This window comes from Mastigoproctus giganteus, chromosome 1 (assembly GCF_048544385.1).
Source record: "Mastigoproctus giganteus isolate SK-2022 chromosome 1, ASM4854438v1, whole genome shotgun sequence".
Lineage (NCBI taxonomy): Eukaryota > Metazoa > Arthropoda > Arachnida > Uropygi > Thelyphonidae > Mastigoproctus > Mastigoproctus giganteus.
This window is the reverse complement of record NC_143575.1, coordinates 107,319,449-107,338,271: the sequence shown is the minus strand read 5'-3', so window position 1 is coordinate 107,338,271 and position 18,823 is coordinate 107,319,449. Positions and strand designations below refer to the sequence as shown.

Below are 18,823 nucleotides of genomic sequence, written 5' to 3'. Positions count from 1 at the left end.
TTACTGGAAGTCGTGGATCACTCACTTCTCTGAAAAATATATGCCCAATTGTTGGAGTAAAGGGGAACCACAACACAGCTTGACCAGAGGCTATAATCCGTGTCGAGAATCTTCTTAATCCTCTGACTGGCTATGGAAAGCATATTGACTAGCGCAACTTCTCGGTATGTGGCTGCATAGGTTTTACGGACACCGTTAACATTGTGAAACAGCAATCCTTTTCACCCTCAATTCGTACTTTCTAATTACTAAATTGCCTAAAGGCCAGAGGTGAGAACAATGCATACAAAGTTGTCTCTCCTAATCCGTTTGTTATATGGGAATTTCCTTCATTTAATGGAAACCATTTTAAATGTAATTACCAAGAGGAATTCAAAAAAATTCACTATAAAGAAGTTGGTTAAACAGAGGTCCAACTGTAAGTAAATCAAAAATGAAGCAATTTTAATATACATAACTGATTGATTGCTCATGGTGTCTTGTCAATGATATACAGGAATTTTTCTAGCAGGGATAAGGAGGTGATTATCCCCTTGTATAAGGCAATAGTCAGGCCACACCTTGAGTACTATACAGGTCTGGAGGCCTCATTTTAAGAAGGATGTGTAGAGCTTAAGAAAGGCTTAAGTTTTGCAAATTACAGTGTCTGGAGACTAGGCACCTGCGAGGTGATCTGATTGAGGTGTATAAAGCTTTGAATGGTTTGAGCATGCTCAATGCTGATGGAATTCTTCCTCTTGCTCAGAATAATCACCTGCAAGGGTATAAATTCAAACTGAGGAAAGACAGTTGTACGATAGATGTGCAAAAGTTTGCCTTTAGCCAGCGGGTGGTTGACTGCTGAAACACACTTCCATCTCACATTGTAGAAGTTGATAGCTTAAGCAGATCAAGGCAGAACTAGACAAACATTTGGAGCGAGTGGATGGTTAAATGAGAAGGGTCTGTGTGTGTGTTTTTTTTTTTTTTTTGGCTGATGCTATATAAGCTTGCTTTCTTGCATCATGTGCCCTTGCTAATGCTCTTAATAGATGGTTTGACTATTGATGTTCATGCTCAGTTAGCTGATAAACTGAATGAGTATTTTGCATCTACCACACATGAAGAGTCATTCAAGGAGGGGAATGCCAGAAGTTTATCAAACTCTAACAGGTAGCTAAATGATTTTGTAATAACTGAGAGCAAAGTGGAGGAGAAATTGTTGAAGTTAAACATAAGGAAGACACCTAGGGTGGATGCGATCTATCCAGTTATATTAAAGGAGGCAGCAAAGGGAGTAAGCAAACCCTTAGCCATAATTATGAAAGCTTCCTTGGACTCAGGGAAGGTCCCCATGGACTGGAGATGTGCAACTGTGTCCCCAATTGCCAAAGGGGGAATCAAAGGGCAGGGGTGGGGGCATGAGTAATTACAGACCTATTAGTCTAACTTTATTCCAGGGAAAGTAATGGAGTCACTGGTTAAGAAAGCAATGCAGGATCATCTCAACAAGACTGCAGTTATAATTCAGACACAGCATGGGTTTGTTAAGGGGAAGCCTTGTCTGACAAATTTGATGATGTGGTCACAAACAAATTTATCACTTGGATTTTAGGAAAGCTTTTGATACTGTGGCACGTGGAAAACTATTGTATAAACTGGAGCAGTATGGCATTAAGAGCAAGTTGCTACAGGATAAAAGGATGGTTAAGTGGGAGAAGACAGAGAGAGAGTGGTTATCAATGGACACTGCTCTTCATGGACTAATGTTATTAGTGCAGTCCCCCAGGGTTCGGTGTTGGGTGCGTTATTGTTTTTGGTATTTATTAATAATATTGATGAAGTATAATTATTTATTATTAATAATATTTATTAATGATACTGATGAAGGTGTATCAGGATTAATGTCCAATTTTGCAGACAATACGAAGGTTGGCAGGGTTATTAATAACAGTAATGATAGTATGCTGCTACAACAGGATCTGGAAAAGTTGAGCAGATGGGCTGGGATGTGGCAACTGAAGTTTAGCATTGACAAATGTAAAGTACTGCACATGGGTAGCAGTAACCTCAGAGTAACGTATCAACTGGGTGGTACTACACTCAGGGTAGCGGAGAATGAAAAGGACCTAGAGGTAATTGTGCACTGAGATATGAAGTTTTCTGAGCAGTGCAAAAAGGCTGCAAGAGTAGCTAATGGTGTCTTGTCAATGATATACAGAAATTTCGCTAGCAGGGATAAGGAGGTGATTGTCCCCTTGTATAAGGCAATGGTCAGGCCATACCTTGAGTACTGTATAAAGGTCTGGAGGCCTCATTTAGGGGAACAAAGGGTTGGTGTTACCAAGAAAGGCTTAAGTTCTACAAATTGCAGCTTCTGGAGACTAGGCATCTCCGAGGTGATGTAACTGAGGTATATAAGGCCTTGAATGGATTGAGCAAGCTCAATGCTAATGGGATTGTTCCTCTTGCTCAGATTACCTGAGGGGGCATAAATTCAAATTGAAGAACGACAATTGCAGAATAGATGTGCAGAAATTCGGACTTTAGCCAGCAGGTGGTTGAAAGTTGGAACAAACTTCCCTCTGTTGTTGTGAAGGTCAGCAACTTAAATAAGTTCAAGGCAGAACTAGACAAATATTTGGAGTGAATGGACGGGTGAAATGGGAAGGGTTTTTTTTTTTTTTTTTGGCTGATGCTATATAAGCTTGCTTTCTTGCATCATATGCCCCTACTAATGCTAATGTTAATATTGTCTGGGGGTCCAAGATCACATTGGATTGAAATCTTGGTATGGATCATTCATATTATACATCATTAGGTTGCTCATATTGTTTACTAGAGACAGCTAGTGCCCCTGAGACGTTACATCTTAAAATTAAAAAGTGCGCAGTTACACGCATTCACTATACCCTCAGACCTTTAGAAGTGAATAAATTTGTACATAAGTATAACACTGAAAACAAAATACAGCCAAAATAAACAAAAAAAAAAAAAAAAAAAAGATGGTTACTTTGTATAAATCTGACTTCATAAAAAGTGGAGAAATATATAATGAAAGTTTTTCATTGAACTTTCATCTGTGATTGGTTGACTGACTGCACTTGCTGCCCATAAGGAGGGGGGGGGGAGAAGTATGCTAAGTGGCATTCAAACAACATTTGAATTATCTGACAATATTTGCTGTGACATAATGTTTGCACGATGTTCGCAGGCCGGACGGTAGTTAGTACACTGGACCAAACCTATTGGTAACTCTCTGGGAGGCTTCCGGATCAACTAGTGTATAATCTTGCTACCTCTACTCTGCCAGATAGTGACTGGAGGGAGTCCGAGTAGTGTGTATGCGGGGGGGGGGGCATTGTCGAGGCTACGTTATGTCAAGGATCTGGGTATATTCTTACCATGTGTACGCCTTATCCAAAAATTTCATTACTTCATACAGCATGGAAAGCAGCACTTCATACAGCACTTTTTCTTAGTATTGAATACACAATGAATTGTCAAACTAATAGAGTAAGCTTATCTGCGAAAAGATCTAAACCTCCCAAACACTTCCTAATTCATTTCACAAATATACGTGGTCTCAATTCTAATCTCAATGATGTCCATTTCCACTTGCAGTCTGCCAAATCCCGTATACTTTTTCTGACAGAATCTCAGTTATTGGTTAATTCAACTACTGCCCTCTCAGTTGCCCAAATTATTCACTGTATGATTCCTTTCGCCTCAAAGGTGGTACTTCTGCATATGTCCGTTCCGATATTCCCTGTCAGAGAATTGGTAATTTGGAATCTCCTCTCTTCGATCTTCTCAACATTTGTAGTGAAACGTATAAGATATTGTTTGATTACAGTCATTTTGTTTATTGCAAAGCAAAGGTATTGCATCAAATAATGCTTCTATTGCATCAGACAGTAATTGCAAGGTCACTAAACATCAGCTGTTTCTATAAATATGGCATTGGAAGAGTATACATGCTCATTAGTATCCTGTTTTGCGGAGGTGTAAGCATAGCTCCATATGTTCAGTTGACACCAAGAAAAAAAGTGTAGCTGTTGCTCTGTCCCATGAAGGGCTTTCTATGTGTGCTATCACTGATAAAATTAGCTGCCGGCAAACAACAGTATCCCGGGTGCTGAAATTAAAGCATGAAACTAGTGATGTGACGAGAAGACCTGGATCAGGTCATAAGAGAGTGACTACGCCTTCCCAAGATCAATATTTGAAAGTGCTATGCCTTCTTAATCCCCATGCTAGTGCTCTTGATCTAAAACTGGACTTTGAGATGGCCTCTGGTGTTGAAACAAGCACACAAACTATCCAAAGACGGCTTTCAGAATGTGGTCTGCATGCTTATTGGCCCAAGAAAAAGCCTTTGTTGACCCAACAAATGACGAAGAAGCGACTTGCTTGGGCTAAAACTTATGTTTCATGGACAAAAGAGAAATGGGACACCATCATCTTTTCTGACGAATTGAAATTCAACCTGCATGGCTCGGATGGGAAGCGATATGTCAGAAGACAAAAATCAGAAGCATATCATCCTGACTGCATAACACCAACTGTAAAGTTCCCCGCCGATCAGATGGTCTGGGGATGCATGACAAGCAAAGGGGGTGGGGCAAATTAAGTTTATTAACGGAACAATGAATGCAGAAACCTACACTGCTATCTTGGAGGAGTGCATGAAACCCATTATTAGGAATCACCACACAGACATCCAAACCTGCATTTTTCTACAGAACTCAGCACTTTGCCACAAATCAAAATTGGTAAGTTTTATGCTATTTAGATTTAATGATGAGTTTGTCTTCTTGTCTCACAAGGTTTAAAATATACTTACACCAATGTTTTCCCTCATTTTTCTTCCTTAAGGTGCAGTCATAACTCAGAAATGCTGGCATTACAGTGATGGACTGGCCTGGTAACAGTTCACATTTGAACCCTATTGAAAATTGCTAGTACATAATGTCATCTAAAATTGCTCAGAAGAAGCCAACAAGTAAGATTCAGCTGAAGGAGAGCATTGTAAGGGTGTGGTAACATGAAATTAGGCAACCGTGTAACCAGAAGTTGATTAACTCTATGCCAGATCGTTGCAAGGCTGTAATTGCAGCTCAAAGAGGAACAACAAAATACTGAGGACTTTTTTTTTTTTTTTCTGATTTACAGTACATAATACTATTATTTTAATTTGTCACTTCAGTTTGTACACGTAAATGCAATAAAATGTAGGTTTGGTTATCATGATTGCCGTTTGCATGATTTTTCATATTCCCATTAATTACACATTTTACCTTTTGGGAAGATATTTATGGCAATTAGGTTATCAGGTGGAGTCTTTTTATTGGATTTCATTCACAGATAATAATATATATATGCCATGTCTAACAAATACATTTCAAACATTTCTGCAACCCACAATGCAGTGCAAAACACAATTTGCAAAATTCACAAGTGATGCAGGTTTTTTGTCTGCCACTGTAACTTTCTAAAATCCAGTCTAAAATTCTTCCCTCTTGGAATTTATGTACTCTGTTTCCATTAGCACTTAATACCATGAAAATTTCACCTTTATTCATTTTACTCAGCTCATATAACCTCTATCAGATTATCCCCTCTAAGATATGAACAATTGTGCAGATAAAAAGATTCGGCCAGTAAATCAGAATGTCTTGTAATGAGGGATTTTAACTTTCCAGATATTGACTGGAAGTTGTGAGTTGGTCACTCGCACACTAGCAAGACTTTTTTGGATTTATTGGATGCTCTTTTCTACAGCAGCATGTTTGAGAGGCAACCAGAGGGAGTAATACTCTTGATCTGATTACCAGCAGTGATTAATTATGCATTAAGAATTTGCAGATAAAGGAACCACTGGGTGACAGTGATCACAATATACTGATATGGGAATTACTTAAAGACGTAATTACCATCAAGGTTAAAGGGAAGGGCTTTTGCTTTTGTAAAGGTGTCTATAGTGGTCTCAGACAGAATTCTAAATGGGAAGCCTTCCGGGACTTAATCTTGGAGGCTATAGGCTTTTCATTCCAACTAAGAAATACTGTTCAAGGTTTAGGCCTAAATGGATATCAGATGAATTAATGCAGCTTGTGGCAGAGAAGAAAAGTGAATGGGATGCATATAAATTATCAGGTGACACAGAAGCCTATGGCAGATATAAGCTAGTCTGTAATAAGTCGCTGAGGAGGTCAGGCAGGCAAAGGTAGATTACGAGAAACCTTTGGCATAGGATGCAAAGAAAAACAGCAAAGAGTTCTTTACTTATGTAAACTCTAGAAGGAAAGAGATGAATCAGACTGGTGCACTTAATAGATAGTTTGACTATTGATGTTCATGCTCAGGTAGCTGATAAACTGAATGAATATTTTGAATCTACATTCACATGTGAGGAGTTATTCAAGGAAAGGAATGCCAGAATTTTATCAAACTCTAAAAGGTAGCTAAGTGATTTTGTAATAACTGAGAGCAAAGTGGGGCAGAAATTGTTGAAGTTAAACATAAGGAAGGCACCTGGAGTGGATGGCATCTATCCAGTTATATTAAAGGAAGCAGCAAAGGAAGAAAACAAACCCTTAGCCATAATCATGAAAGCTTCCTTGGACTCAGAGGAGGTCCCCATGGACTGGAGATGTGCAAATGTGTCCCCAATTCACAAAGGGGGATCAAAGGGGGACATGAGTCCCCCATTACAGACCTGCTAGTATAACTTTTGTTTCAGGGAAAGTAATGGTGTCACTAGTTAAGAAAGCAATGCAGGATCATCTTGACAAGACTGCAGTTATAGTTCAGACACAGCATGGGTTTGTTAAGGGGAAGTCTTGTCTGACAAATTTGATTGGCTTCTATGATGTGGTCACAAAGGAATTGGATGCAAGGAATAATTTTGATAGCATATACTTGGATTTTAGGAAAGCTTTTGATACTGTAGCACATGGAAAGCTACTGTACAAATTGGAGAGGTATGGCATTAAGAGTAAGTTGCTACAATGGATAAAGGGATGGTTGAGTGGAAGACGACAGAGATTGGTAATCAATGGACACTGCTCTTTGTGGACAAATGTTATTAGTGGAATTACCCAGGGTTTGGGGCTGGACTCTTTGTTCTGTGTATTCATCAATGATATTGATGAAGGTATATCAGGATTAATGTCTACATTTGCAGATGATACAAAGGTTGGCACGTTGTTAACAACAGTAAAGACAGTATGCCACTCCAAATGGATCTAGATAAGTTGGGCAAATGGGCTGAGAAGTGGCAACTGAAGTTTAACATTGACAAATGCAAAGTACTGCATATGGGTGGCAATAACCCAAGAAAAATGTACCATCTGTATGGTACTGCACTCAGGGAAGTGAAAGTGGAAAAGACCTGGGGGTAATTGTGCAGTCAAATATGAAGTTTGCTGAGCAGTGCAGATGGGCTGCCAGGAAAGGTGATGGAGTCTTGTCAATGATATATAGGAATTTTGCTGGCAGAGACAGGGATGTGATTATCCTGTTGCACAAGGCAATGGTCAGGCCCCACCTAGAGTACTGTGTACAGGTCTGGAGGCCTCATTTTAGGAAGAATGTAGAGTTGCTGGAACGAGCACAAAGAAGAGAAACAAGATTGGTGAGGGGAACAAAGGGGTGCTCTTACCAAGAAAGGCTTAAGTTCTGCAAATTGCAGCACCTGGAGAGTAGGCACCTGTGAGGTGATCTGATTGAGGTGTATAAGGCCTTGAACGGGTTGAGCAAGCTGAATGCTGATGGGATCCTGCCTCTTGCTCAGATTCAGAACCTGAGGGGGCATAGATTCAAATTGAGGAAAGACAGTTGTACAATAATTGTGCAGAAATTTGCCTTTAGCCAGCAGGTGGTTGATTGGTGGAACAGCCTTTCATCTTTTGTTGTGGAAGTTGATAGCCTAAATAAATTTAAGGCTGAGCTGGACAGGCATTTGGAAAGAATGGAGGGGTGAAATGGGAGGGATTTTTTTTTTTTTTTTTGGCTGATGCTGCATCAGCTTTCTTCTTGCATTGTATGCTTCTACTAATGCTAATATGGTATATTCAGAGTTTCTCCTCATGTAGGTGCATTTTTGCCAATCTCACCAGATGCACTGCTCATCTCTGATTCTTTTTCAAAAACACAGTGTCATTTTTTATGTGTGGTGTCTACACCTGAAGAGAATATTCCAAGTGCAAACTCACAACCTCTACTAGTAATTTTTTCAATAAATCAAAGAGAGGGCACTGTGGGCCTTCCTCATCACATCTACGTTACACAGAGAACTTCATATCTGCCTCCAATGCAACCTCCGAATCTCTCTCTTTCTTTCTTATCATTGTTAATTCAATTGAAGTACACAATTCATTTTGGGATTGTTATTTCCCAAGTGTAAAACTTTACCTTTGGCAGCATAAAAACATGTTGCACATCACACAAAGTTGGCTCTAGTTGGACTTTATGTCTAGCTATAGTCAACTTTGTATAAATGCCACATATGGTACAGATAATCAAGCCCTGATTCAAAGAACTGTTTTTGGAAATTCCTCACCCTTAGTGCTCTAAGTCACATGCTTTGCTGCTCTAGTCAGAGACTTAATTTTAGCTAAAAAAATTAAACCTACAGCATTTTATACCATCACAGTAATAATCTACAATACCTAAGTACAATAAAATACTACATTTTTCCCAGTTCCAAAAGCAATATATATTTTGCTATATTTATAAAATACCTATAGTATTAATTATACACCTACAGAATTATATATAATAAAATATTTATGAATTATAGTTATCTCTGGTTGTGATCAAAATATGGCATGAAAGTACCCCACTTCTACAGCTAAATGAAACCTCGACTGATCACCAGTTTTGAAAAATTAAAAATGACCACTTATTCAGAACAACGTAAACAATAACTTCACTGGAAATTTAAAACAGGGGATAACAAAAAATCACTCAACTTTCCACAAGAAATGATCCCACTTAGTAGAGAACAAATACATAAACACAGCAATTTAATGCATACCCTTAGTATGCATTAAATTGGAGCTTGAGAACAAGGGTAGCCTTGTGCAGGCGAAGTTTTTTACTGCTCCTGGAATAGAGAAGTTTTTTCTGTTTTATTAGCTTAAATTGGCATATTAACTTATTTTCTAGAGTAGCTTTATATTCCTAGTTACGATACTTAGTTTAAAGTTTAAGTTAGATAGAGATTTTGTAGGTATTACTTAGTATCGGTAAGAGTATCAAATCCACATGTTACAAGTTGCAGCTCCGCTGAACGAGAAGTTTTTTAGCCATATTTAGCCGCTTTACTGATCAATTGTTATATCAAATTATTTTCTATAAGTAGCTTATATACCTAGTCTGGATCCTTAGTTTATTCTGAACTGAGACAGCGAGATTTGGAAGTTAATTAATACTTAAGTGTCCGTAGATTTACCGTTCGTAACTTGCCGCCATTGTTATACAATACAATATTATATCCCGAACTAGATAGCGTAAGCTTAGTATAGTATAGTATATAATATAATATTGTCAATTAATCAGTAAAATCTATTAATCTTGTTAAACGTCATTGTCAATTGAATTGTACTTTTTAAGTAAATACATATAACGACAGATTACAAACATAACATAAATAATTACTACATAACTTGATACGGAAGTTATATAAACGGAACTCATAGATAATACTCGATACTGAAAAATATATATTGCGCTATAACTGTGTTGGGATACAAGTTTAGGGTTATAATTTTGTACTGAAATTGAAATTTTATTGAAATTAAATCGAAATCATGACTCAGACCAGAGCAGCAAAGCAAAAGGCTCAGGGGAAAACTGAGGGGGGGGCAGTTACCCTCTGAATCACAGCCTTTTAAAATGCACTGCTTGCATGATGTTTGTGGAGCAACCGGGTACGGGACATGATATTGCCATGGGGGATGTCTTTGTGTGTGCTCAATGTAAAGGCGCAATTTCACTGAGGCAACACTGAACGACAAGAGGCATGCTACATGTTTCCTAGTGTTGCCTGTTTCTAGGTGTGCAACCATGTGCCACAATGTCGCATGCGGAATTTGACTCCATATGTCGCATGCGCTATGTCGTCTATGCTTTGAAGCATGCGTCTCAACGATTCCATGGAGGCAACTTCAGTTTGGTGCATCATGTCTTTACAAACAGTCGCAGAGGCTGCATATTTGGTATCTTAGAAAAAAAATTTGGTATCTTAGCTTTGAATCGTAGAAAAAAAAGAAGAAAGCCACGGTGGTGGAGAAGAGAATTATATGTTGGTGGTGAAGAAGCTCAGAATGATTTTTACAATAAATTGGTTGCTGATGATGAAGCATTATTTTGAAATTTCACAAGAATGAGCAAAGAAGATTTTCAGTACTTGCTTGAGAAAGTCTCACCTAATATAAAAAAATATGATACCAACTTTCGTGAGGCAATACGACCTCGTGTGAAAATGTTAGTAACATTGAGATATTTGGGTACGGGTGATAGCTATCCATCCCTTATGTATCTGCTTCGGATATCTGAGCCAAGCATTTCTCAAATTATTCCAGAGGTATGCAGAGCTTTGATCGACGTTCTACATGATTTTTTCGAGGTGAGTAAAAATATTATTATGCTAAACATTTTATTTATTACAAACATACATATATTATTACAAGATTTCAAGTCAATTCGGCAGAGTCTTCTTAGTTAGGAATTCAGAAAGTACTGGAAAAGTCAAAAGGTTTTCTGAGCTGTTGGATGGCTCAGAAAACTTCGTTGCAGATGCTACAGAGGATAAGAACAGTGAAACTACTACTTTCATACTCGTAACTGTGAGGCAGATTCTCGGCCCCAGAGGATAGAACAGTGCAACCACTACTTTCATAGTTGTTATGAAGAGGTGTACTAGTTCGAGTAGGCACATTTTCGACATCATATTTGCCCATAGCTGCTTCAAATAATGTAATATTTATTATATGCTTAACCATTGTTCGTGCTCTAGAGCTTAAATTGCTCAACATATGGAGCCACATGGTCTCCATATGTTGAGCAATCATCTCTTTGACACGCATTTTTAAAATACTATATGCTTCCTCTTCACGATCTGAAGGAGATAAAAGCTTCTGTGTCTTTTTAGGGGCAATGTATTTTTCACTTTCCTCTTCACAGCTATTTCTTTTGTGTTTATTGGACATTTCATGCTGATTTCGAGGCTCATTGACTTCTGCTTGAGTATCTTGAGTGTGTCGGCTGCCTTCTTGTTCTTCTTCTTCTTCCTGCAATTACAAAAATGCAATTACTAGATAACTAAATTTGTTTTGAATTTTTCCAGATGCCGTGCACTGAAGATGGGTGGAGAAAGATAGCAAAAGATTTTGAAGTTTCCTGGAATTACCCGCATTGTGTTGGAGCTTGTGATGGAAAACACGTAATCATGCAAAACCCAAAAAACAGTGGCAGTATGTTTTTCAACTACAAAGGGACTTTCAGCATTGTTTTGATGGCCATTGCTGACGCAAACTATAATTTCATATACGCTAATATTGGCTGTCAAGGCAGGATTTCTGACGGAGGTGTTTTTCGAGAAACGTCATTTTATAAGAAATTGGCCAAAGGAAACCTACAATTACCTCAACCACAACCTGGTAGCAATAAGTTATTGCCTTATGTAATATTGACAGATGATACGTTCCCTCTGCAGGAACACATCATGAAACCCTTTAGCGGCTACCACGACAAAGGGCTCTTGTCAGAGACAATACAATTATAGACATTCTCACGCTCGCAGAGTAGTGGAAAATATTTTTGGGTTGCTATCATCTGTGTTTCGTGTATTTAGAAAACCACTAATGATTAATGTGAAAAACTCTGAAATTATCACAACAACATGCATTTATCTTCATAACTTTTTGAGGAGGAGTAAAACATCGCGTATCACTATACTCTCCTCAAGGAAATTTTGACCATGAAACACGAGATGGAAATATTATTCTGGGATCATGGAGGGCAGTTATCCAAGGCGATACTGGTCTGCAGGATTTGCAACATAGAGCACGGAGGGCAACTTTTGAAGCTAAAGAAGTGAGAAACGAATTTATGAGATATTTTCAATCAGATGAAGAACGTGTGCCTTGGCAGGACCTTTATGCCTAACTTTTATATGTACTATTCAAATATATAATTATTCAAATTAAGGTAATTAAGGTAATTAAGTTTTAAATTTAAAAAAACTCACCTCAAAGTCCTCATCACTGACAGCAGTTGACAATGTTGATCTAGGCACATCGACGTCCAATAAAAAACTCAAAAGCTCAAATGCAAACCATTTCCCTTTTTTGCTAGGAGATGAATCACTCTTCTTTGATTGTTGTTTTTTTCGCTCACGATGGAAAGCTGAACGCAAATTCTTGATTTTCTTTTTCACATCAGTCACACTACAATCGTATTTACTCGCTAACTGCTTCAACTTATCATTTTTAACTCTGTTGTCTTTATAATCACTAATATTATTATTCCATAACTCTGGTGAATTATGATAATCTTCAATAAACAAGGTAGTTTTTTCAATATTCCACTCCATGTCGCATGATACAAGCCGCACCGATCCACTGACTGTTCGATAACAACGACATTGTGCGACACGTGGAAACTTGTCGCATGCGCCCTGGCAACAACAATCAACATGTAGCATGCGGCAAAGATACTTGCTTCTTGTCGCTTCGTGTTCCTTCAATTGAAAGACTGTGTGTAGCATGTGTCAATGTCACATGCTACATGTTGCCTAAATGTTGCCTCAGTGGGATTCCACTTTAATGAGTGTAAGGAAATCAGGCGACAACTCAGCGTTGTTATGGGCCTATATGAATCAGATTGGTCCACTTGATATCGATGGTTCAACTGTTGATGATCCTGCTCAGGTAGCTAACAAACTAAATGAATATTCTGCATCGACATTCACACATGAGGAGTTATTCAGGGAGGGGAATGCCAGAGGTGTATTCAAATCTGGCAGTAAACTAGATAATCTGGTAATAACTGAGAGTAAAGTGGAGGACAAATTCTTGAAGATAAATACAAGAAAGACACTTGGTGTGGATGGAATCTATCCAGTTATATTAAACGAGGTGGCAAAAGAAGTAAGCAAACCCTTAGCCATAATTATGAGAGCTTCCCTGGACTCAGGGGAGGCACCCTTGGACTGGAGATGTGCAAATGTGACCACAATTCACAAAGGAGGATCAGAGGTAGACACAGGTAATTCTGTTCCAGGGAAATTAATGGAGGCACTGGTTAAAGAAACATTGCAGGATCATCTAGACAAGACTTCAGTTATAGCTCGGACACAGCATGGGTTTGTTAAGGGGAAGTCTTGTCTGACTAATCTGATTGGATACTATGATGTAGTTACAATGGAACCGGATGCAAAGAATAACTCCGATATCATATATTTGGATCTTAGAAAAGCCTTTGATACTGTTGCACATGGAAGACTGCTGCACAAATTGGAGAAGTATGGCATTGGAGGCAAATTGCTGCTATGGATAAAGGGATGGTTGAGTGGGAGAAGACAGAGAGTGGTAATCAATGGACACTGCTCTTCATGGATTAATGTTATTAGTGGAGTCCCTCAGGGTTCAGTGTTGGTTTGTTTGTTATTTAGTTTTTAGGAGCATGAGCAACTAAGGCCATATTGCTGTGGGGATATGCGGTGGTCATTCCCTGACCTTTCCGCATCCTCTGTATTTGGTGGGCATGGGCTCGAACCCCGGTCTAATCAAGAAGCGTGTGCTACACACTGCTGCTCCTGCCCACCTGGCAATAGAGGCGCCTTTCAGTGTTGGGTCCATTGTTGTTTTCTGTATTTATAAATGATATTGATGATGGTTTATCAGGCTTAATGTCCAAGTTTGCAGACGATACGAAGGTTGGCAGGGTTGTTAATGACACTAATGACAGTTCACTGCTGCAAGAGGATCTAGAAAAGTTGAGCAGATGGGCTGAGAGGTGGCAAATGAAAGTTTAACATTGACAAATGTAAAGTACTACATATGGGAAGCAGTAATCCCAGAGTAACGTATCAACTCTGTAGTACCACCCTGACAGTGGTAGAGAATGAAAAGGACCTGGGGGTAATTGTGCAGGCAGATATAAAGTTTTCTGGGCAGTGCAGACGGTCTGCAAGAGTAGCTCATGGTCTCTTGTCAATGATATATGTTGTTGTTATGTTATGTTTTTGTTATTTAGTTTTTAGGAGCATTAGCAACTAAGGCCATATTGCTCCGGGGATATGTGGTGGTCATTCCCTGACCTTTCCGCATCCTCTGTATGTGGTGGTCAAGGGCTCGAACCCCGGTGTAATCAAGAAGCGTGTGCTATGCACTGCTGCTCCTGCCCACCTGGCTACGGAGGTGCCTGTCAATACAGGAATTTTTCTAGCAGGGATAAGGAGGTGATTATCCCCTTGTATAAGGCACTGGTCAGGCCACACATTGAGTACTGTATACAGGTCTGGATTCCTCATTTTAAGAAGGATGTAGAGCTGTTGGAACGAGTACAGAGAACGGCAACAAGATTAGTGAATGGAACAAAGGATTGCTCTTATGAAGAAAGGCTTAAGTTTTGCAAATTACAGTATCTGGATGCTAGGCACCTGCAAGGTGATCTGATTGAGGTGTATAAAGCCTTGAATGGGTTGAGCATGCTCAATGCTGATGGGATTCTTCCTCTTGCTGAGAATAATCGCCTGAGAGGGCATAAATTCAAATTGAGGAAAGACGGTTGTAGGATAGATGTGCGGAAGCTTGCCTTTAGCCAGCGGGTGATTGATTGCTGGAACAAACTTCCATCTGTCGTTGTAGAAGTTGATAGCTTAAACAGATTCAAGGCAGAACTTGACAAACATTGGGAGAGAGTGGATGGGTGAAATAAGGGTTTTTTTTTTTTTGGCTGATGCTATATAAGCTTGCTTTCTTGCATCATGTGCCTTTGCTAATGCTAATAATTCATTTGACATATACCTAATTTATAATTTTGCTACTTATCAATTGAGTAATGATTTAAAGATGCACATTCTCATCAAAATTTCTTTATACTTATAAAACCATGCAGTCTATTATTATGCATGATTTCAAACATGCTAAATAATTTCAATAAGTATGGGGATAACATTATCGCTGGGTTCTAAAGATTTATCTAATTTACCTTTCAACTTAGCAAAGATAAACATCCAATAACATACAAACTCTAGGCTGTTGCACTCTTTTACTGAAACAAATCCATTGATTACACACAAATCACAATGGAATGGTAGTCAATTGTGTTGAACAGTTATCTACCTAATTCTTTAGGAAGTGACAGGCTCAAAAAAATAAAAATAATAAAAATAACTGCCAAAAAGAAAAAAAATCTTTAAATAGAATAGCAATTGGACAACATAAATTTTTCAATACACTAAATCATTCAATACACTTCGCTGAGTTCCTATTAACACCTAAGGAATTTGAATGAACTTTGAATGACTTTGCTAAATATAGAAACCTATGTTTCTAGATTTAGTGAAATCATTCAAAGTTATTAAAGAAGATATGACCAAATAAAGAAACAGAAATTTCTGTTTCTGCTGAAACAGAAATACTTTTCAGACTTTGGAAACATTGCAATTACTCAAGGTCCAAATTTCTATGTGACAATTTTTTGTCTGATCATTGCAAAAAAGTATATTTAAAGTGGCCACTGAATCTAAGCCTACACTAATGGCACAAAGCTCCAATAAAATCTCAAACAAATTCAAAATTTTTTGTAACCTTAATTTCACATAAAAAAACCTGCCCCTTAAGACCAACGAACATAAATTATATGGCTTTGATCTGAACACACAAACATTAGAGTTAGTTTCAAAGCAAAAATTTTTGTGAGGACTATCTTCAACAGGCCACCCACCCAACAATTGTAATATACAATCCAACCTTGTGTCATTTGATGGACTTTCATTCCATAAAAACTATAAAAAAGTTCTGTCTTATCTCTAAATCTTGGTTAAAGACAAGCAGACGTTTACCTAGAAAACAAATTTGTTAAGGGGAAAAATGCATTTTTGAATGTATGAATGAAAAAAAGCTTCTTGAATGAATTTTCCAACTCAAAGCTAAACATTTCAAATCTCTCTTTTCCTTCCAAAACATCACGTGTTAAAGTGAGTTACAAACTTCAGTAATGCAGTTTATAACTTGATTTATTAAATGTAATGAAGCATTCCATTACTATATTACTTGAATGATGCTTAGGGAAAACTGACAAATAAAGCTTGATTAAATTCCCTTTTTTTATTATGCATAAAATTCCAATTTTCAAACTGCAAGCTCATGTATACTTCTGCTGAGGAAATATACAAATATATACCTTTCAAATATACCAGATAGGCTTTTTAAACTCTGGTTGTCATTCAAGAATATAAACTTTCATTAACACCATTCTCTCTCTATTCTTTTAAATTATTACATAATAATTTCTCCTGTCAAGAGAACAGTGCTAATGAGACAGTAGTAAAAAAGACCATAAACATTTATTTATTTTCTTGGTGTAAGATTTAAAAAAAAAAAAAAAAAAACTACCAGTTACAATATTCACTATCAACAAGTGAAAAAAAAAGTTTAAATTTATCAAGAACAGCAGACAGTATAACAAAATAAAGATTTGCCGCAATAAGAAATATATACCTGGAGAACTCATAAATTAGAATCAGTAAGAGCTTCTAAACCTATATTTTTTTCATATTTTCCTGATGGCAATTGCTGATATTAGTAACCACAAATTAATTCACAACAGTAATATGAGGCTTAATACAAACAAAATGACAATGTTTATCATTACAAAAGGACAGGTATGTGATACAGAAATTGAAATAAATAAAACATGTGAATTATTCAGGGGTCTCTGCTGTTGTTTTAGAATTCATTTAAAATGAAGAACTACAACTTCTTCTATGATATAACTAACTTTCATAAAACTAACTTGTTAAAAAGGTTTACTAAACACAAGTAATTGTTTTGGGAAAGTGTAAACTAATAAAACTATAAACTACTTACTTCAGTAGATCCTGTAAAAGATATTTTATCTACATCAGGATGTTCAGAAATTGCAGCACCAGCAGTTGGTCCATATCCAGGAACAACATTAACTACACCAGGAGGAAAGCCTGCTTCTTTAATCAAACTAGCACAGTAAAGTGATGTTAAAGGTGTCTGTTCTGCAGGTTTTAGTACCACTGTATTTCCTGCAGCTAGAGCTGGACCAATTTTATTAGTAAACATCATAACAGGATAGTTCCACTAATATAAAAGAAAATTTGATTCATAAGAAAATTAACAGGCCTTTGTAATTTACAAAAAATATTAAAGATTTACATTCATATATAAAATATTCATATATATTCATATGTATGCCTAACCCATTGGTTAATGACTTCTGGTCACTCAAGTCACAATTGGAGATGAATGATGCTATATTCAAGACACACTTAAAGGGTGATTAGCACTGAATGCAATGGACTTTTTTGCTAATGTCAGTGCATATTTGAAGATGGTCATGACACACCAAAGAGCTAGGGCATGCAGTTTAGAAACCACTTGTCTAACTAAAAGCAGCACAGTTTTATAGGGATCTGTTATATAAAAATATATTCAATATGAGACTCTGCAATACCAACTACCCTCTGTAAATTAAGAGTAGAGTTATCTGTTATTGAATATATTTTCACTTACAGCTTCTTTGTAATGGCATCAACTAAATTTTTCAACAAATAAAAATACATCTCCACACATCAAATATAACCACCATTGAATACAAGAATCATTTGAAAAGTTTGTAGTCCAAGAATGAAAGGGTAGCGGTACTGTGGTGCCTCCATAGCCAGGAGCAGCAGTGCGTAGCACACGCTTCTTGATTAGACCGGGGTTCGAGCCCGTGACCACTAAATACGGAGGATGCGGAAAGGTCAGGGAATGACCACCGCATGTCCCGGGAGCAATATGGCCTTAGTTGCTAATGCTCCTAAAAACCAAATAACAAACAAACAGCAGCACTGTGTTAAAAATTTCTGTAACTAATCAATAGCACTTCAAATAGTAACCCACTAAGTTTCATGAGTTTCAATGTTTTTTGTTTAATTACAGGTCCTGAAGCCAACAAAGTTGTGTGAATGAGAAAAGATGGACAAAATCAGTCACTGTGCAGTCATACAATATTTGAGAATCCAAAGGCAAGTCATGAGGATATGGTTACAACACTGGTGAGGGGGGGGATGTCCCTTCCTATTCCATGGTTAAGAAGTGGACAGCAAAATTTAAATGAGAGAGGGAGAGCCTGAGTAGCTCTCCCACCTTCGAGAACGAGAGTAGCCTTGTGCAGGCGAAGTTTTTACTGCTCCTGGAATAGAGAAGTTTTTTCTGTTTTATTAGCTTAAATTGGCATATTAACTTATTTTCTAGAGCATCTTTATATTCCTAGTTACAATACTTAGTTTAAAGTTTAACTTAGATAGAGATTTGTAGGTATTACTTAGTATCGGTAAGGGTATCAAATCCAGTTGTTACAAGTTGCAGCTCTACTGAATGAGAAGTTTTTTAGCCATATTTAGCCGCTTTATTGACCAATTGTTATATTAAATTATTTTCTATAAGTAGCTTATAGACCTAGTCAGGATCTTTAGTTTATTCAGAATTGAGATAACGAGATTTGGAAGTTAATTAATACTTAAGTATCCGTAGATTTACCGTTCTTAACTTGCCGCCATTGTTATACGATACAATGTTATATCCCGAAC

At 37.5% G+C, this 18,823-nt stretch overlaps 1 protein-coding gene across 4 annotated transcripts in view; it reads right to left on the bottom strand.

Moving 5' to 3' along the window:
• Positions 1 to 18,823, bottom strand: part of LOC150091083 (aldehyde dehydrogenase 1A1-like) — a 159,892-nt gene that overhangs the window by 91,130 nt on the left and 49,939 nt on the right. For all 4 annotated transcript variants that reach the window (XM_090374107.1, XM_090374090.1, XM_090374098.1 and 1 more), the window contains exon 6: positions 17,088 to 17,330. In XM_090374107.1, the coding sequence (XP_090230233.1) occupies positions 17,088 to 17,330 (243 nt within the window). The remainder of the gene's footprint in view (positions 1 to 17,087; positions 17,331 to 18,823) is intronic.